Here is a 21135-nt window from a genome sequence, read left to right on the forward strand (position 1 = left end):
ACTGTTATTACTGTGTATCAGTGACTGTCCTCTCTCACTGCTATTACTGTGCATCAGTGACCGTCCTCTCTCACTGCTATTACTGTGCATCAGTGACCATGCTATTTCACTGCTATTACTGTGCAACAGTGACCGTCCTGTCTCACTGCTATTACTGTGCATCAGTGACTATCCTCTCTCACTGCTATTACTGTGCATCAGTGACAGTCCTCGCTCACTGATATTACGGTGCATCAGTGACCCTCCTCTCTCACTGCTGCTACTGTGCATCAGTGACTATCCTCTCTCACTGATATTACTGTGCATTAGTGACCGTCTTCTCTCACTGCTATTACTGTGTATCAGTGACAGTCCTCGCTCACTGATATTGCTGTGCCTCAGTGACCGTCCTGTCTCACTGCTATTACTGTGCATCAGTGACCATCCTCTCTCACTGCTATTACTGTGCATCAGTGACCATGCTATTTCACTGCTATTACTGTGCATCAGTGGCCGTCCTGTCTCACTGCTATTACTGTGCATCAGTGACAGTCCTCGCTCACTGATATTGTGGTGCATCAGTGACCCTCCTCTCTCACTGCTATTATTGTGCATCAGTGACTATCCCACTCTCACTGCTATTACTGTGCATCAGTGACCGTATTCTCTCACTGCTATTACTGTGCATCAGTGACCATCCTCTCTCACTGCTATTACTGTGCATCAGTGACCATCCTCTCTCACTGCTATTACTGTGCATCAGTGACCGTCCTCTCTAACTGCTATTACTGTGCATCAGTGACCGTCCTCTCTCACTGCTATTACTGTGCATCAGTGACCATGCTATTTCACTGCTATTACTGTGCATCAGTGACCGTCCTGTCTCACTGCTATTACTGTGCATCAGTGACAGTCCTCGCTCACTGATATTGCGGTGCATCAGTGTCCCTCCTCTCTCACTGCTATTACTGTGCATCAGTGACCATGCTATTACACTGCTATTTGGCTTAGCTCTGCAATAGTTATAAGAACAGTCCTTACAGCAAAATGATAATGAGCCCACTAATAAAACATTTTCATCTTTTAGCTTTTACTCTTCAATGATGCTGCATTTTAAATGCGCTGCTCTTGAAAAAGAGAATGAACCAGGGGAAACTTACTTTCTGCTGTATTGGTAGGAACAGCATTACTTCGAGGCTTCTTACTTTTCTTTATCTCTGTTTTTCCTGAAGTATCTAAACCAGAAAATAGTAAAATTCTCAATAAACTGGACAGAAACAAAGAGAGAACAGGGTCATTCCATGTCAAGTGGATTAGGAGTCCCCACCTAACAGGGGCTTAACTGAACTTTGTGGGCTCCATAGCAACACTTTTACGGGGCCCCCAATGCTTTTAGAGCGACACCTGTGATCCACTTAACATGGAATGACCCAACAGTATCATGGATTTGATACAGCCATGAACAAAGCAAAACAATGAGGATGGATACAAATGGTAATAAATCATGATGGCACAAGACACGTAAAGCAGCTTAGGAGACACTAAATAACTGTTACAGAGATATCCTGTATAATCCTCGCCCTGGCTGGCTGGCATTTTACTCTGACAGGTGTCTGTGTCACCCCTAACCTTATGCCCAAGCCCAAGACTGGCCAGTGACATCAGGGGATTGAAATGTCTGAACAGGAACACCTTAATATTCAGATTGACACAATCATTACCGGAAACTGAAGAGAAAAATCCATATACAGAGATACAATAAAAACAAGGTCTCTAGCATATTGCTTAATCTATGGATATTGGTAGACCAGGGGTATTCAACATGCAGCCATCCAGCTGTTGTGGAACTGAACATCCCAGCATGCTCTGACACAGTTTTGCTATTAGTGCATGCTAAAACTGTGGTTTGCATGGTGGGATGTGTAGTTCCACAACAGCTGGAGGGACGCATTTTGAATATCCCTGCTATAGACAGTTCAAATATAAAAGCAGAATAATAACATACTGCCCTGTAGATCAGTGCATGTGAATCTTATGTAATAAACTGAACTAGAGATTCAAGAGCAGATTAAGGTTTACCCCATGTAGGGTGTCAGATGTTCTCTAGAAGAGACCCCATGTACAAAATGATCACTCACCTTCTACAGTCACATTACAGGTGCACTCTGCCTTTCCCGCAGAGTTCTCCGCTATGCATTTATACTGGCCTTCATCCTCAGGGAAGGTCTTCTCGATGGTGAGTGAACACAGGGATCCTAAAATGAAGAGGGATATACTGTATGTCAGTTCTGTAAGTTTGCTATTAACTGAGCAAAAATAATACAAATCACCCACATAGTCAGAAATTATAATAAAGACAGGACAGTTAAAACCATGGAGCCAATCATGAGATGTACAGTACAATACAATGCAGCCTATTAACTTACTAAAACCCCCAGTGATGCCATTAGTTTGGTCCACATTGATAGGCTACATTCTCATGAACATGGGTCCTATTTACAACATGGCTTATTCCACTGTATGTGTGTGACTGGTACACTCGTAAGTATAACATGTCACTTTTGGTTCTAATCAAGATGGAAAAATTACTATATTCTAAAATTCTAGACTGACAGTTTTTGCTTTTTAATCAAAAATTACTGAGTAATAAAGACATGCATAATAAACAGCATCACTTCCAATTATATCTACTGTAACATATTCAAACAACAAATACATCTTTGGGGGAAATTCCTAGTGCTGTGCCAGAGATGTCTGACTGCAAATTACGGCATGCTTGTCTACTTTTTAAAAAACTTTTCAGGGAGATTATGAAAGCAACACCTATGAGCGCAACGATAAAGTGGGCGTGTACAAGTACATCTGAGAGGCGTGTCCAAATCTAAATGAGCCCCAGAGCAGTTAGTAAGAACTACTTGGTGATGAAAACACACTAATACTTTTCAGAAAATGCAGGTAGCCATAGGTATCACTGTGCCTTATAACCAATGCAAGGGAATGATACTAATGATCTAATTTGAATGTATATAGCTCTATTCTTTTTTAATATATAACCACTACACAATGGGGGTAAGTTGCAATCAGGGAGATTGCTAGACTCTTCAGGGAGTCAGGGAGATTGCTACTATTTCAGGGAGTCTCCCTGACAATCAGGGAGAGCTGACAAGTATGAATTACGGTCTAATACGGTAATTCGTCTGCACACCCTATACGGTACATGTAAATATTAGTGCATGCTGGTCCTGAAGCAACCTCATTCTACCATTTCAGAATCACTTCGCAAGGCACTGAATACCCTCCCTCAGAGAGCTAATGGCTGGCCCTATATGATGACCAGTATATGATATATTGCAGGTAATGGACAATGAGGGTTATGTACCAAATCCGAAATCTTGGATGTGCAATACTTTTCCCTATATACTGTATGTAAGCATGTCTACATATCCACCAAGTACTTGTTTAAGTGTACCCCCACATCACAGCCACCGAAAATGACCCTCTGTAAAAGCAATATCTGCCTAGTTTTGTGAGTGGATAAATTATCCAGAAAATCTGCTTAAATTAAACAGTATAATTTCATATCAAAGGCCAACCTACATAGTATCAAACCTACCTCCAGTCCAACCTACCTAAAATCCATCCTACCCCCATACCAACCTACCAAAATCCAACCTATCTCCAGAACAATCGATCTCCAATCAAATTACCTACAGTTTACACTGTATAGTTTCTCCAAAAAAACACTACACTGTTTAGACTTATTTTATGGCTTCAGTCGATCATGAGAGTTGATCAGATACCTCCCAACTTTTCCACAGGCAAACCTGGTACAAAAAGCCTAGCCTGTGAGTTCTGCATGCAAGCTAAGGGCCTGATTCAGCAAGGATCACAACAACTGCAATTACGCACGCAATCAGCTAATTGTTGCGTTCTGCACATGCTTATGCATTGCAGTGCACGTGCGCACACACTGCACTGCGATCGGACTATGCAGACCCATCGCAGAGTGATTGACAGGAAGTACCATTTTGGGGGTGATGATGGGGTGTGTTAGGCGAAACGCAGGCGAGCCAGGGCACTTGAACACCGTTGCATGGGCGGGCATACATTATCCACTGCGATGCTATACACAGCTTGTGTACTCACTGCGTGCGACGAGGTTAGCAATTTCTGAGTGACGTCAGAACTTGTGCAAGTGGTCGTGAGGCTGCGATTGTACTCAATGTTACCAATGGTTTCTAAGATATTGTTAAAATACGAGAGCTGCAAAGTATATGTCTAGATACATACTTTGCAGCGCTCGTATTTTAACAATATCTTAGAAATCTATTTATAGCTGCTCTAATTTCACGGCGCGGAATATTTTTTAATTTTTATTTGTTACCAATGGTTTCGCAGTCTTGCTAAGTATTATGGATGTGTCTAAGGTAAGGTTGGCGTCCTTATGTTATGCTGCGATGGCATAGCGATCGCAGTGGCTTAGCATATCATCGTACTGTGGGCCTGATTCAGAGACGGACGCCTCCTGGCGGACGCCTCCTGGCCGCTCGCATAGCTCTGGGTGACCACCCACAGCTATTGTGAGTGGCCAGGTTGATGGGCGCGATGGTCTTGACCATCGCGACCATCGGGCTTGCGACGAGACCCTTGTGGTAGGGTCTCGTGGCAGCAAGCCCCAGAGAGCTTCTGGCTCTAATAGAGCCGAAAGCTCTCCCACTGACATCACTGGTGATATCCATGGGGCCGCCCCCAAGCGGCAGGCGTTCCTTCGGGAACGCCTCCGTTTGGCAAAAAAAAAACCCTGCCCGCCTACCAAACGGGGCGAGCTGTCAATCACCATCGACAGCTAACCCCCTTTGGTGCGAGACCCGGAACGAAAGAGCACCAGTCGCTAGCCGGGGCTCGCGCATGCGCACAACGGAGCCGGCTGGGCAAACATAGACCCAGTTGCGAGCGCTCAGCGCTTGCAAACGGATCTGAATCAGGCCCAGTATCAGGCCCTATGTTCCCATTTTGCATGTCCACTTTGCAGTAAGGACTTCCCTTTCAGGGCCCATAAATTGAGGTTTCCCACAGAGCTGCAAATAAAGTGCTAATAAAAAAAACATTCTCTGTTACTTAACAGTGGGGGATAATTGAAGTCTTTTTGCAGGGAGAAGAAAGCTATGTGTCTTCCTGCAAACCATGATACGCTTCGGTAAATACAAAGCCTTTATGTCATACTCCCTGAAATAGCAGCAATCTCCTTGTCTCCCTGAAGAGTCTACCAATCTCCCTCATTTCACCTTACCCCCATTATGACACTGTTATATAAAAGAAAAAAACAGATATATTTACATTCAAATTAGGGGTGAGCGGGTTCGGATTTCTGAAATCCAAACCCCCCCGAGCCCCCCCGATCCGAGTCCGATCCGAGTCAGGCTCGACTTTTCCCACCTGACTCGGATCTGAAATCGAGGCAAAACGTCATCATCCCGCCTTCCGAGTCTCGCGGGTTTTGGATCCTATATAAGGTACCCGCGTCAGCGCCATTTTCTCACTCGGCTGTGGACAGTGAAGAGGGAGGGTGGGAGTTAGGGCTGTGTAGTGTAGTGTACTGTAGTGCTGCTGTTGTCCACTACTTCAAAGTCCATAGGGGCTGGCTGTGTTGTGCTGTGCTGCTGTTGTTAATAGGGGCTGTGTCCACTACTTCAAAGTCCATAGGGGCTGGCTGGACTGTGTTGTGCAGTCAGTTCTCCATAGGGGCTGTGTCCACTCCAAAGTCCTGTGCAGTGTCCCAGTCCTAAAGGGGTGCTGTAGTGTTGTCCAGGGGGTGCTCTGTCCATCAGGGGTGCTCCCCCCAAGTGCTAAAAAAATAATATATTTTCTGTGTTTGTGAATTGTGTGCGCAGTAGCCGCACGTGCATCAACAAAGTAGTGCCAAGCGTGCGCCTGTGTCATAAGTAAAGGGCCGGCTGGCTTGACCGTTAAAGGTGCTGTAACCCCCAAAGTACACTCCAGTCCAAACCCCCAAAAAAATTATTTTCTGTGTTTGTGAATTGTGTGCGCAGTAGCCGCACGTGCATCAACAAAATAGTGCCAAGTGTGCGCCTGTGTCATAAGTAAAGGGCCGGCTGGCTTGACCGTTAAAGGGTGCTGTAACCCCCAAAGTACACTCCAGTCCAAACCAAAAAAAAAATATTTTCTGTGTTTGTGAATTGTGTGCGCAGTAGCCGCACGTGCATCAACAAAGTAGTGCCAAGCGTGCGCCTGTGTCATAAGTAAAGGGCCGGCTGGCTTGACCGTTAAAGGGTGCTGTAACCCCCAAAGTACACTCCAGTCCAAACCAAAAAAAAAATAATATTCTGTGTTTGTGAATTGTGTGCGCAGTAGCCGCACGTGCATCAACAAAGTAGTGCCAAGCGTGCGCCTGTGTCATAAGTAAAGGGCCGGCTGGCTTGACCGTTAAAGGGTGCTGTAACCCCCGAAAGTACACTCCAGTCCAAACCAAAAAAAAAATTATTTTCTGTGTTTGTGAATTGTGTGCGCAGTAGCCGCACGTGCATCAACAAAGTAGTGCCAAGCGTGCGCCTGTGTCATAAGTAAAGGGCCGGCTGGCTTGACCGTTAAAGGGTGCTGTAACCACCGAAAGTACACTCCAGTCCAAACCCCCCAAAAAATTATTTTCTGTGTTTGTGAATTGTGTGCGCAGTAGCCGCACGTGCATCAACAAAGTAGTGCCAAGCGTGCGCCTGTGTCATAAGTAAAGGGCCGGCTGGCTTGACCGTTAAAGGGTGCTGTAACCCCCGAAAGTACACTCCAGTCCAAACCGAAAAAAAAATTATTTTCTGTGTTTGTGAATTGTGTGCGCAGTAGCCGCACGTGCATCAACAAAGTAGTGCTAAGCGTGCGCCTGTGTCATAAGTAAAGGGCCGGCTGGCTTGACCGTTAAAGGGTGCTGTAACCCCCGAAAGTACACTCAAGTCCAAACCAAAAAAAAAATTATTTTCTGTGTTTGTGAATTGTGTGCGCAGTAGCCGCACGTGCATCAACAAAGTAGTGCCAAGCGTGCGCCTGTGTCATAAGTAAAGGGCCGGCTGGCTTGACCGTTAAAGGGTGCTGTAACCCCCGAAAGTACACTCCAGTTCAAACCAAAAAAATTATATTTTTTGTGTGTTTGTGAATTGTGTGCGCAGTAGCCGCACGTGCATCAACAAAGGAGCAGCGCCAAGCGTGCGCCTGTGTCCCATAAGTAAAGGGCCGGCTGGCTCATTTCTTAAAGGTTGGTGTAACCCACAAAGTGCACTACTCTCCAGCAAAAATAAAGAAATATTTTCTGTGTTTAGCCGCACGTATATATCAAATCGATATAACATAAATGGAGGACCAAACTTTCTCCGATAAAAATAAAATAGAGAAAGATCAAGAACCACTTCCTCCTAGTGCTGAAGCTGCTGCCACTAGTCATGACATAGACGATAACATGCCATCAACGTCGTCTGCCAAGGCCGATGCCCAATGTTATAGTAGAGGGCACATACAATCCCAAATGACAAAGTTCAGGAAAATGACCTTGAAAAAAACATTTAAATCAGCTGAAGAGAAACGTAAACTTGCCAATATGCCATTTACGACACGGAGTGGCAAGGAACGGCTAAGGTCGATCCCTAGTATGTTCATGACTAGTGGTTCAGCTTCACATGACGATGGAAGCCCTCCTCTCACTGAAAAAATCAAAAGAGTTAAGCTGGCAAAAGCACAGCGAAGAACTGTGCTTTCTAAGAAGATATCACAAATCCCCAAGGAGAGTCCAAGTGTGGTGGTGGTTGCGATGCCTGACCTTCCCAGCACTGGACGGGAAGAGGTGGCTCTTTCCACCATTTGCATGCCCCCTGCAAGTGCTGAAAGGAGCACCCACAGTCCACTTGCTGATATGCAAATTGAAGATGTCACTGTTGAAGTACAACAGGATGAGGATACTGGTGTAGCTGGCGCTGAGGAGGAAGTTGGCGAGGAGGATTCTGATGGTGATGTGGTTTGTTTAAATCAGGCTCCGGGGGAGACAGTTGTTGTCCGTGGGATGAAAAAGCCCATCACGGTCATGCCTGGGCAGAAGACCAAACATTCCACCTCTTTGGTCTGGCAATATTTCTATCCAAATCCGGACAACAACTGTCTTGCCATATGTACCTTATGTAAAGGTGGAATAAGTAGGGGTAGGGACGTTAACCACCTAGGAACATCCTCCCTTATACGGCACCTGCAGCGCGTTCATAATAAGTTACTGTCAAGTTCAGAAACTTTGGCTAAGACCGTAAGCAGTCCAGGGACACCTAAATCCTGTTGTCCTGTTGTATCCAAGCGCCTGCAAACCACACCGTCAACTCCCTCCTCGTCAATTTCCTCCTTAGTCAGGATCGGAAGTAGTCCTGCAGGCCATGTCACTGGCATGACTGACTCTCCTATCCGGGATTCCTCCGGAGGATCCTGCATTGCTACGCCTACTGCTGCCGCTGCTGCTGTTGCTGCTGCTGGGAGTCGTTCATCATCCCAGAGAGGAAGTAGGAACACCACTACTTTTACTAAACAATTGACCCTCCAACAGTCCTTAGCGAGGAGGATGAAGTACGACAGCAGTCATCCTGAAGCAAAACGTATAACTGAGGCCTTGACTGCTATGTTGGTGTTAGACGTGCGTCCGGTATCCGCCATTAGTGCAGTGGGATTTAGACAATTGATGGAGGTAGTGTGTCCCCGGTTCCAAATCCCGTCTAGATTCCACTTCACTAGGCAGGCGATACCGAGACTGTACAGAAACGTCAGAAAAAGTGTCCTCAGTGTCCTGAAAAATGCCGTTGTGCACAATGTCCACTTAACCACGGACATGTGGACAAGTGGAACAGGGCAGACTAAGGACTATATGACTGTGACAGCCCACTGGGTAGATGTATCACCTTACGCAGCAACAGCAGCAGCGTCACCAGTAGCAGCATCTCAGAAACGCCAGCTCGTTACAAGGCAGGCTACGCTGTGTATCACCGGTTTCAGTAAGAGGCACACCGCCGACAACCTCTTAGAGAAACTGAGGGAAATCATCGCCCAGTGGCTTACCCCACTTAGACTCTCCTGGGGATTTGTGATATCTGACAACGCCACCAATATTGTGCGGGCATTACATCTGGGCAAATTCCAGCACGTCCCATGTTTTGCTCACACAATAAACTTGGTGGTGCAGAATTTTCTGAAAAGCGACAGGGGCGTGCAGGAGACGCTTTGGGTGGCCCGAAAAATTTCTGGCCACTTTCGCCATTCAGCGACTGCGTGCCGAAGACTGGAGCGCCAGCAAACACTCTTGAACCTGCCCCGCCATCACCTGAAGCAAGAGGTTGTGACGCGGTGGAACTCAACCCTCTATATGCTTCAGAGGATGGAGGAGCAGCAAAAGGCCATACAAGCCTATACATCCACCTATGACATAGGCAAAGGAGGGGGTATGCACCTGACTCAAGCGCAGTGGAGAATGATTTCCGTGTTGTGCAAGGTTCTCCAGCCCTTCGAACTTGCCACACGTGAAGTCAGTTCAGACACTGCCAGCTTGAGTCAGGTCATTCCCCTCATCAGGCTTTTGCAGAAGCAGCTGGAGAAAGTGAAGGAGGAGCTAAGACAGAGCGATTCCGTTCGGCATGTGGGACTTGTGGATGAAGCCCTTCATTCGCTTTGCCAGGATTCCAGGGTGGTCAATCTGTTGAAATCAGACCACTACATTTTGGCCACCGTGCTCGATCCTAGGTTTAAAGCCTATGTGGTGTCTCTCTTTCCGGCCGACACAAGCCTGCAGAGGTGCAAAGACCTGCTGGTGAACACACTGTCAGCTGAAGCGGAACGTGACACGTCAACGGCTCCTTCTTCATTTTCTCCCGCAACTGGGGCTGCCAGGAAAAAACTTAGGTATCCTAAGCAACCCGCTGGCGGTGATGCAGGGCAGGCAGGACCAAGTTTGGACATCTGGTCCGGACTGAAGGACCTGGCAACAATTTCTGACATGTCTACTGTCACTGCATATGATACTGTCACCATTGACAGAATGGTGGAGGATTACATCGGTGACAGCATCCAAGTAGGCATGTCAGACAGTCCATACCTGTACTGGCAGGAAAAAGAGGCAATTTGGAGGCCCCTGTACAAACTGGCTCTATTTTACCTGAGTTGCCCCCCCTCCAGTGTGTACTCCGAAAGAGTGTTTAGTGCAGCCGGGAACCTTGTCAGCGAAAGGCGTAGGAGGTTGCTTCCACAGAATGTGGAGAAGATGATGTTCATCAAAATGAATTATCAGCTCTTCCAGGGAGACCAGCCTCCAGAACGTACACAGGGACCTGTGGTGGTGGATTCAAGTGGGGACGAGTTAATACTTTGTGAGGATGAGGATGTACACACTGAAGAGGGTGAGGAATCGGTGGATGAGGAGGATGAGGATGACATCTTGCCTCCATAGAGCCAGTTTGTGCAGGGACACATTAATTGCCAGCTTGTTTTGTGGGGGCCCAAACGAACCAATCATTTCAGCCACAGTTGTGTGGCAGACCCTGGCGCTGAAATGATTGGTTTGTTAAAGTGTGCATGTCCTGTTTATACAACATAAGGGTGGGTGGGAGGGCCCAAGGACAATTCCATCTTGCACCTCTTTTTTTTCTTTGCATTATGTACAGTTTGGGGCCTAGTTTTTCAAACTGCCATCCTGTCTGCCACTGCAGTATCACGCCTAGATGGGTTACGTGTTTGTGCCGCCCACTCGTGTCGCTTAGCATAGTCATCCAGCTACCTCGGTGCAACCTTTTGGACATAAAAACACTATTGTGAGGTGTGAGGTGTTCAGAATAGACTGGAAATGAGTGGAAATTAAGGTTATTGAGGTTAATAATAGCATAGGAGCAGAAAAACCTACAAATTCTGTGATTTTAGCTGTTTTTATGCTTTTTTAAAAAAAAATACAGATCCAAAACACAAAACCCAGAACCCAAAACACGGAAGGGTGGTTTTGGCAAAACCAATCCAGATCCAAAACACGAAGAAAGATCCAGATCCAAAACCAAAACACGAAAAGTGGCCGGTGCACACCCCTAATTCAAATGGGATCATTAGTATAATTTCCCTGCATTGGTTATAAGGCACAGTGATCTCTTTGGTTACATGTATTTTCTGAGAAGTATCAGTGTGTTTTCATCAACAAATAGATCTTACTAATTGCTTTGGGGCTCATTTACATGTGGATGTAAATCAGTTTTATGACACGCCTCTCAGATGTCGCAGTACAGTCCACTTTACCACTGCGCTCATAGGTGCTGCTTTCACAATCTCCCTGAAAGTATTTTACGCTGCATGTATCTTGTGCTGTGAGTGGTTGTTCAGGGACATCTACGTACATGTGTATCAGGCGTGTAGATGCAGGTTAAGCACGCGCATGGAGCTTGTGTTACATGCTGCTTTTAAATTCAATTAAACTTCTGGGCCTACTCAAGATGGGTGCAGTTTTTGAGTTTATGGTGATAACTGACAAACACTTGTGCCAGACTCATCTATATGTAGGTTAGAGGGTTGCAAATATCTTAAATTGCATGCAACTCAAATACAGATGTGGATACGCAGGCATACAGATCCATACTTGGACAGTCACAATTGGGCATTTTTTGCATGGAACTCAAAATAAAAACTTGCAAGAGAGTTTTTGTGCCACTAATTTACTATTGTGCGGGTGGTAAATGACATATCACATATTTACTGCTGTCAGAATACAGATGTGTCCTCATCATACTTGCCTACTTTTGAAAACTAGTTTCAGGGAGATTCGTCCGTCGTAGTGTGCGCCGCACTGCTGACGGATGTGCCATGCTCCGCCCAAAGGAGTGACTAGCTTCATTAAGGTGTGCACCACTGGAGGGGCGTGTCCAGCACCGCCTATAGGAGTCTAGTAACACCCATGTAGATATATGTGGCTATCATACCTGGAGGGTACAATTATAATGCAATTACTAACTAGTGGTGGATGGGGAGGTTTTGTGCATGTCTATGCTGCTGGAGAGGCGGCCACCACTACACACAATTCCGCTGTGGCCAGCAGACAGTATCCAATGTCGTTCGTCATGACGTCCTCTCATCCAGCACCTATCCCATCTGGACTTGCACGTTCGCAGACCGGAAACCCTACGGGACAGTGTGGAATCCGGGGTTTTGTTAAACATTTTGGGGTAGCGGATGCAGAAGGGTAGGTGTGGTACCCCCGATTCTGGGAGCACCACCTGTACTAGTGTGCCCTTGAATATGTGTAAATACATATGTTAAAATTGTATAATTACTTTAATGTATAATTACTTTATTATAATTATAGTAAAGTGGCTGTTATTGTACCTTCTTTATATTATTGCCCCCACCCCTTCTCCCAAAAGGTTTATTGATTTTCCCCAGCCAGCCTGTTTGATGGTAGTGGGGATCATGGCGGGGACTCTCTCACCGGACTTAAGATGGGGAGCCCTGCCTGCCCGTTAGTGTGGCTGGAGGTGGAGGACAGACCATAAAAGGAGAGGGACAGTGGCACGGGAATAAAGCTGGCACGCGCCGGGGGCTGAGGAGAGACTGACTGCACTGCAGACTATTTGGGAGTCCTGAGGAAATGTTTGGAGAGGGAAAACTTGCATTGAGGTACTGACCATGGCTGCCATCAGAACAGTGTTTTCAGAGGCAGCAGCAGAGCAGTGTGAGCCTGTGAGGGATGGGGACCTCCGGAGTTTGTGATGTGACAGTGGCCGGTGAAGGAGGAGCCGGGGCGGACCAGGAGAAACAGCACCAGCCATTTCTTCAGTACTTGTAAGCACTGACTGCAGGCAGTCCGGGTACGGATCGATGCGGGGTGAAAGAGCCAGTCTGCACTGCCTAACCCTCGGTGCCAGTGGGAGGTCCAGAGGCAGGAGAGGAGGCAGATTAGACTTCTCCTCTGAGGAGGCGGGGTGGCTAGTATTCAGATGTCAGACGTCACACGTCATGCCGTCTCATCCAGTTCGTGTCCCATGCGCAGTCTGGATTCCCTACCGGTCAGTATAGAATCCGGGATTTTGTTAAACATTCCGTGATAGCGGGAGACTCTGCAGTGAAGCGGGAGTCTCCCGCAAGATTCGGGAGGGTAGGCAACTATGGTCATACATCTAGCCTCCTTGAGCATTAAACAGCTCTTCTAGTCACGCCATGCCAAGGCGTGATTTTTTACCTTCTGATGTGTCTTATTAGTACAGCGATGCGAATAAGATGCACAAGCAGTTCTGCTGGTTAAAATAATATGTGGCATGCACTAGGCTGATGCGCTGTGGGCTCTGGCAGGGATCGCCGGAGGGGGGAGCTTTCACTCCCCCACTCCAGCAAACGAGTACTGCTTCCTGCTTCGCCTTGGTACAGAGGCGAAGCAGGAAGAGTTATAGTGGCGCGAAGCATACTCCTATGGCTACATGCATTTTCATATAAGTCTTGATGGAAATATTAATAGGTAAGTTAATACACAACAGTCACTGGCCTACACGTGTGGATCCGAGACTGCTCTTTCAGATTCATTTCTCATGTTCAATCAATTTTAATATATTTTTTAATCCACTCAACTCATATGGACATTTTCTTTAGGATTTTTTTGGACTAATATTATATCCTCTTTTTTATTTTTATTATTTTATATTTAAGATTGTTTTTATTATTATTTTATTGTTATCAACTCGTATATTCACTATTGTTTATACTATGACATTCAATATCTATGAATTATATGCTCACTAAATATTTTTATTCTTAATAAATTGATATTTTCAATCAAGCCGTATAGACACCTATGATTAATTATAATTTATACTGATGGTATATATTTATATATTTTCTCTACTTTGATGGTGAAGATTTTTATATTATATATATTTACAATTGCTTATCACAACATTGATATATCCATCTAGTATCTTAGCGCTGTTCATACCCATTTTTCTCTCTCTATCTATTGCTAGGAGTTGACACCTCCGTTTGAACTAGCTGCTTTTGATAGCGCCTACGTTGACACCTCCATTTGAACTAGCTGCTTTTTGATAGCGCCTACTGATATCCCATTTCCTTTCCCTAATCAAAGGTTTATTGTGGACACTTATATGGAATGGGATGCCGGCGCTCAGAATACCAGTGCTGGAATCCCAACAGCAGCCGGAATCCTGGCACCAGAATCCCAATGGTAAGTATTAGGGTTAGGGGGAGGGTTAGGTTTAAGGTTAGGTACTAGGGGGAGGGTTAGGGTTAGGCTGCAGGGGGGAGAGTTAGGCTGCGGGGAGGGGGAGGGTTAGGCTACAGAAAAGCTGGATTAGGGGGAGGGTAAGGGGACTTACCTGCAGGTGTCTCGATCCTGATTGTCGGGATGCTGCTGACGGTATTCTGACCACCAACATCCCAACCGCTGGAATCCCGTACCCAACCCATATTGTGAAACACAATACATGATCAAGCCCTGAAAAGTATCAGTGTGTTTTCATCAACAAGCAGATCTTACTAACTGCTTTGGGGCTTGTTATGACACGCCTCTCAGATGTAGTAGTCAGTGGCGTAACTAGGGTATTTGGAGCCCAGGGCAAATTTGAAAAGCCCCCCCCCCCCGATGTGCGCACGCAGCAAAAAAATGGGCATGGTCACTTCAAAATGGGGCGTGTCAACATGACACACCCCTTTATTTTCACGCTGAACATTCCTATCCATATGCACCTTAACCCCAGTAGTACCCCTTATACAGTACCCCCAGTATGCAGTTGTGGTCCCTCTTATGCAGGCCCATAGTAGTGCCCCTTATACAGTATCCCCAGTAGTGGTCCCTCTTATACAGCCCCCAATTAGTTCCCCTTACTCAGTACCCCCAGTAGTGGCCCCCCAAATGCAGTGCCCCATGTAGTGCTCCCCCTTATGCAGTGCCCCCAGTAGCAGTCCCCACAATGCAGTGCGCCCAGTAGCGGTATCCCCTTATGCAGTGCCCTTTATATAGTGCCCCCAGTAGTAGTCCCCCCCCTATGCAGTGCCCTTTATATAGTGTCCCCAGCAGTAGTCCTCCCTATGCAGTTTTCCCAGTAGTAGCTCCCCTTATGCAGGCACCCAGTAGTGATCCCCCCCCTATCCAGTGCCCCCTGTAGTGGCCCTTCCTATTATTGCCCCCAATAGTGGTCCCCCCAGTGCAGTGCCTCTAGTAGTAGGCCCCTTTTATAATGCCCCCAGTGGTAGTTCCCCCCCCAAGTAGTAGTCCCCAGTAGAGGTTCCCCCTCCCGAATAAGTGCCCCCAGTAGTAGCCCCCCCAGTAGAGGTCCTCCCAATAATGGTGCCCCCAGTAGTAGCCACCCCTCCCCCGTTGTGCCCCCACCCCCAGTAGAGGTCCCCCCAGTAGTAGCCACCCCCCTCCCCCGTTGTGCCCCCAGAAGTGCAGACAGGTTTAAAAAATATATATATAAAAATATACTTACCTGAATCCACGCTGCTGCTCCGGACCGTGACACCGCTCCCGCCGCCCGCCAGTCCTCCCGGGCTGGCGCGCTCAGCATTATGGGAGAGACATCATGATGTCATGACGTGTGTCCCATTACCCACTGCAGGAGCCGGACGGAAGCCCAGCTCTTGCAGTGGGTGCTGCAGCAGTCAATGAGAGTTTATCTGACTCTCATTGGCTGCTGCGCTGGCGGCGATGCGTGTGTTATGCACAGCCTGAGCCCACCTCCTAGCGCTATTGGGCAAGCGCTCAAGGAGAGGGAACGGGCTCAGCTGTGCAGCACAGGACCGGCGCTGGAAGCCTAGCGCTGGTCCTGTGTAAATGTGTAGCGCTGACCGCACTTCACTGCGGTCGGCGCTACACTGGTGGCTAACTAGGGCGGGCCGGACTGTGGCCGGCAGCGCCCCCCCGCGCCGCCGGTCCAACGGCTCCCAGGGCACGCACCCTGCCCGACCCCCCCTAGTTACGCCACTGGTAGTAGTACAAGTCCACCTTAACGCAGCACTCATACTGTAGGTGCTGCTTTCACAATCTTCCTGAAATGCTTTTCAAATGTAGGCAAGTATGCAGGCAGAGCAGAGATAGCAGCCGATGCCTGTGATCAGCTTGTGTGTCTAAATAGACCACAAGCTAATCACTGTAAAAAAAAAAAAAAAATGTAAAGAAAAAAAAACACACCTGCATCCCGTGGACCGGTGATAGGTAATCCAGTGAGCTCCTCTGTGGCTTAGGTCAGTTGATCTCCAGGCTTCTGCTCTGTTCTGTAAACGGAGATGCTGGGGCAGGAGCCCAGCGATCAGCTGACCGGGGTCACACAGGAGCTCACTAGATCACAGATCCCCTTGGTGCAGGTAAGTGTTAGTTTAGCAGGGGTGAGGGGGGAATCGCTGGGGAGGGGGTAGCAAGTGGTACATGCGTGATTACACTTTCAGGGAATTTTTCGCAAAAAATTCCCTAAGAAGTGCGGCTAGGGAATTCGTAGCGACAGAGCTTTCTCACAAGCTCTGTCCCTGCATGCGATATTTGATACATCCTTATGTTGTATTCATATATCGATTGCGATTTTGAGTGAATTTATCACATCCCATGTGCATCTGAGTTATAGATTGTGATAACTACATATGCCCCTCAGGGGTCTATTTACTAAGCAGTGTTAGGAAACAGAGTGAAAAGTGATAAGAAAGTGATAAGGTGCCAGCCAAACAGCTCCCAACTGTCATTTTTCAAACACAGCCTGTGAGATGGCAGTTGGGAGCTGATTGGCTGGAACCTTATCATTTTCTTATCACTTTTCACTCTGTCTCCTAACACTGCTTAGTAAATAGACCCCTCAATCTTTTAACCATCTAAAATGTGGTGAGCAGAGTCAGGTGATAATTTCATGCAAAATCAAATATATTGTCTGAGAAGAATAGACAGGGCCGTAGCATGTGATGTCTTGACGACAAAACGGCGGAGCAGTCAGGACCAAGGAATAGAACGTGATTTTTCATGTTCGCCCTACAAATTTGACTGACGATTAACATGAAGACAAAATGTGTGAAGCATTATTAGCATGGAAACTGGGTATTGAGTTAGTGGCAGCCCCTTAGTGTTGGGCAATGGCCACAGTCAAATCACAGTTGTGTTTCTTCTTTATTATGCACTGTTTGGAAACAACACATACAAATATTAATTGTAGCACTTCTGTAACAGATGTCAGTTTCAGGACTCATTAATACCTTGTGTAACACATCCCTGAATGAGGATTGTCTGTCACAGAGGAGGAAGTGGGTGACTTTTCGCTCTTTAGCTGTTCCAGCATGTCAGACCTATGTCACACAGGTGATAAATCTAGGGTAGGTGCCCTTCGCAGACATTATCTGTATAGCATAAAGGTAGGGTGGGCATGCTGGCCATTTCCAGTTCCAGAACCGCTATGTTGAAATTCTATGTAATTAATTAATTTCCTGCACTAGTGGGAGAGAGCCAGTATCATTCTGCTGTACCGGACTAGTAAACAAGCAGAAGGAACATGTTACATTAAGATAAGAATCTAAACTCACATATTTGAGTCTTTAATGCTGGGCTGGACTCCAGATCTGTCCCTACAATCATCTGGTATTTCTTCCGCCTTGCCCATGCTGACCTCAGACAGATTTTCCCGGAGTTCAGAAAACAGGATTGTCCTGTGTAATTAACCCTCTCTCATTAACCTCAAAAGGAAATGTTTTCCACTCAACATGAGCAAAAGTTGCACATAAGACCTTGTCTACAGTATAAAAGAATTAATGGTATCAAAGGATTTATATAAGTGGAGCGTATAATATTGCACGTCGCAGATTTAGCACCATTGTCAGAAAGGAGATGCCACCAATAGGCGGAGGAAGATGGGGTTCATGTAAATTCCTGGATGTAGCGGAATCTTATTCCACTAGTGCCTCCTTTATATGTCGCTGCCAACGTTCCTGTTTTGCAATAATAACAGTTTGCACAGTTCCACTTCCCATGTTCTGTGTGCAGAAATTGTAATCAACTGTTGGCAATAATGCGGTTTGTGTGCAGGGCCGAAAACTAGGATATCTGTCACCCGGTGCAAGGCAGCAATTTTGCGCTCTCTCCCTTCTCGTACCTGGATTTTGTACTTGCTCCTCCATAAGGCAGTGCAGAAGTTAAATGTCCCTGGTATAGTGACATACATAATTCCACACACCATAATGCCCATTACACATTATGCCACACACTGTAATGCCTATTACCAAAGTGCCACTTACATATTTGCCCGACACCATTTTGTGCCCCACAGTAAGGCTTCTAATTACTTTAAAATTACCTGCTCGTTGTCAGAGGTTTTATGCTCATTACCAGGGGTTCCATGCTCATTGCCAGGGGGTTTCATGCTCGTTGCCAGGGGTTACATGCTCGTTGCCATGGGGTTTATGCTCATTGCCAGGGGTTACATGCTCATTGCCAGGGGAATTTCATGCTCGTTGCCAGGGGTTACATGCTCATTGCCATGGGGTTTATGCTCGTTGCCAGGGGTTACATGCTCGTTGCCAGGGGTTTCATGCTCGTTGTCTGGGCTTTCATGCTCGTTGCCAGGGGGTTTCATGCTCATTGCTATGGGTTTATGCTCGTTGCCAGGGGTTACATGCTCGTTGCCATGGGGTTTATGCTCGTTGCCAGGGGTTACATGCTCGTTGCCAGGGGGTTTCATGCTCGCTGCTATGGGTTTATGCTTGTTGCCAGGGGGTTTTCATGCTTGTTGCCAGGGGGTTTCATGCTCCTTGCCTGGGCTCTCATGCTCGTTGCCAGGAGGTTTCATGCTCATTGCTATGGGGTTTATGCTCGTTGCCAGGGGGTTTCACAGGAGAAGATGCAGCTTTCAGCATCTTCTCCCGGCACTTGCACTGGCCTTACAGAACTAGATGTCCAGTAGGACCTCTAGTGTCTGTCTCTTCCTCGGCGGCGGCCATTTTTGAATGGTCGTTTTCAGCAAAGTCCATGCAGACGGCTAGTCTGCATGGAATCTGCTGAAAATGGCCATCCAAAAATGGCCACTGCCAAGGAGGAGACAGACACTAGAGGTCCAGTAAGGACCTCTAGCATCTGTCTCCTCCTTGGCGGTGGCCATTTTTGGATGGCCGTTTTCTGAATCTGCAGCCCCTAAGCAACCGTAAGTCAGCACTTTTTCACCCCCTGCATTCCGGCACCCGGTGCACTTGCATCCCTAGTTGCGGCCTTGTTGTGTGACTCATGCTTGCACTTCCCAACCTCTGTCAACCCAGAAACAGATCTGCTGCCTTCACAGAAAATAGGGAAGGACATCGGAACCCCACCATCAAATGATAGCTGGGTTTCCGCTATCTAAACTTTTGATGTGAGGGTAACTAACCATTGCATCAAAAGAATTCAATGGGGAAAAAAATATTCAGATGGTTCGCACCATGCACCTAGAACGAAGTTTACACACGTGCCGAATTCAGCTGTATTTTAACATTGGACAGTCATCGCTTACACACCATTCGATGGTGGCTTAAATCGGAAAGCCGCCATCAAATGGTGAAAACAGCATCAAAAGACAAACATTAATTGTTGTGTACCATCGGAAACCGATGTTTATCCATGTATCCCTAATAAACACCTCCAACATTGTTGACAGAAGAGGCCAGGGCATAACAATAGCCCTCACAGACCCCGCAGTGGCGTGGTGGCTGGGGGCTGCAGATTCCATGCAAACTAGCCGTCTACATGGAATCTGCTGAAAACGTCCCTCCAAAAATGGCAGCCGCCTAGGAGGAGACAGAAGCTAGAGGTCCTACTGGACCTCTAGTGTCTGTCAGGATAGTACATAGAGCATAGCGTTACCCGGAAGTGCCAGGAACGCTGGCACTGCCGGGAGAAGATGCATAAAGTTGCATCTTCTCCCGTGAAACCCCTGACAACGAACATGAAACCCCTGGTAACGAGCATAGAACCCCTGACAACGAGTATTACATCTCTGGCAACATGGAATGGAACTCCTGACAACAAGCATGGAACCCCTGACAACGAGCATGAAGGAACCCCTGACAAAGAGCAGGTAATTTAAAAGTAATTAGAAGCTTTACTGTGGGGCATAAAATGGTGTCAGGGGCAAAAATGTATGTGGCATTATGTTTAATGGGCATTACAGTGCGTGGCATATTGTGTAATGGGCATTACGGTGTGTTGCATAATGTGCAATGGGCATTATGGTGTATGGAATAAAGTGTAATGGGCATTATGGTGTGTGGCATACTGTGCAAAGGGCATTACGGTGTGTGGCATAATGTGTAATGGGCATTAGGAAGTGTGGCATAATGTGTAAGGGGCATTACAGTGTGTGGCATAATGTGTAAGGGACATTACTATAAGGAGGAAAAATGCCATGGGGGGCTGCCAGAAACTTTTTTGGCAGGGGGGACCAAATTTATAGTTACGCCACTGGAAGAGGCATTGTATACCTTACAGTGGGGCACTGTGGGGTATATATACCATACAGGGGGGTACTGTGGGGCATAATTGGGGGCACCATGTGGCATACTAGTGGCACAAGGGCATATTGGGAGGGGTGCACCGTGTAGCATATAGGGGGGGCACTGTGGGGCAAGGTAAGGCACATAGTGGTGGCAGGGTGTCAATTTTATTGCAGGGGGCCCCCAAAACTTAGTTGCTAGGGGCCACTACAAGTCTTAATTCGGCCCTGTCACAGGTAGACAACATGGTAGTAGGAACAGTGATGGCTACATAAGAAAAAGCACCAGAAACATAGACAATATAAAGCAATATACAAAATGAAGAGTTGATGTTGGATTTTACAATTTTAAAGGAGAGCAGCAATAAGAGTTAGTGCAGTAGTGCCGAGTGGACAAAAAGAAGGCAAAATGCGACCCGTTCAGTGACAAATTTAAATGTAAAGAGGTGGAGTCTGTATCATATGCAGTAATTAAGCTATGGTCTTGGGAGCCACCTTCAGAACAGATGAGAGAAAGTAGTAATGAAATTCATAGATTGCATCCTACTTGCCTACTTTTGAAAAAGCATTTCAGGGAGATTATGAAAGCAACACCTATGAGCGCGGTGGTAAAGTGGACGTGTACTGCTACATCTGAGAGACGTGTCATAAAATTGATTTGCATCCA

The 21135-nt window shown here is 46.8% G+C and overlaps 1 protein-coding gene across 3 annotated transcripts in view; it reads right to left on the reverse strand.

Annotated features, from left to right (window-relative positions):
- The window catches only part of MYLK (myosin light chain kinase), an 807913-nt gene that overhangs the window by 158513 nt on the left and 628265 nt on the right, over positions 1–21135 (reverse strand). For all 3 annotated transcript variants that reach the window (XM_088460742.1, XM_088460740.1, XM_088460741.1), the window contains 2 exons: positions 2118–2234; positions 1140–1214 (listed from right to left, as the gene is read on the reverse strand). In XM_088460742.1, coding sequence (XP_088316868.1) covers positions 1140–1214; positions 2118–2234 — 192 coding nt within the window. The remainder of the gene's footprint in view (positions 1–1139; positions 1215–2117; positions 2235–21135) is intronic.

This window comes from Taudactylus pleione, unplaced genomic scaffold (genome assembly GCF_031769625.1).
Source record: "Taudactylus pleione unplaced genomic scaffold, aTauple2 ptg000977l, whole genome shotgun sequence".
In the NCBI taxonomy this organism is placed as follows: Eukaryota; Metazoa; Chordata; class Amphibia; order Anura; family Myobatrachidae; genus Taudactylus; species Taudactylus pleione.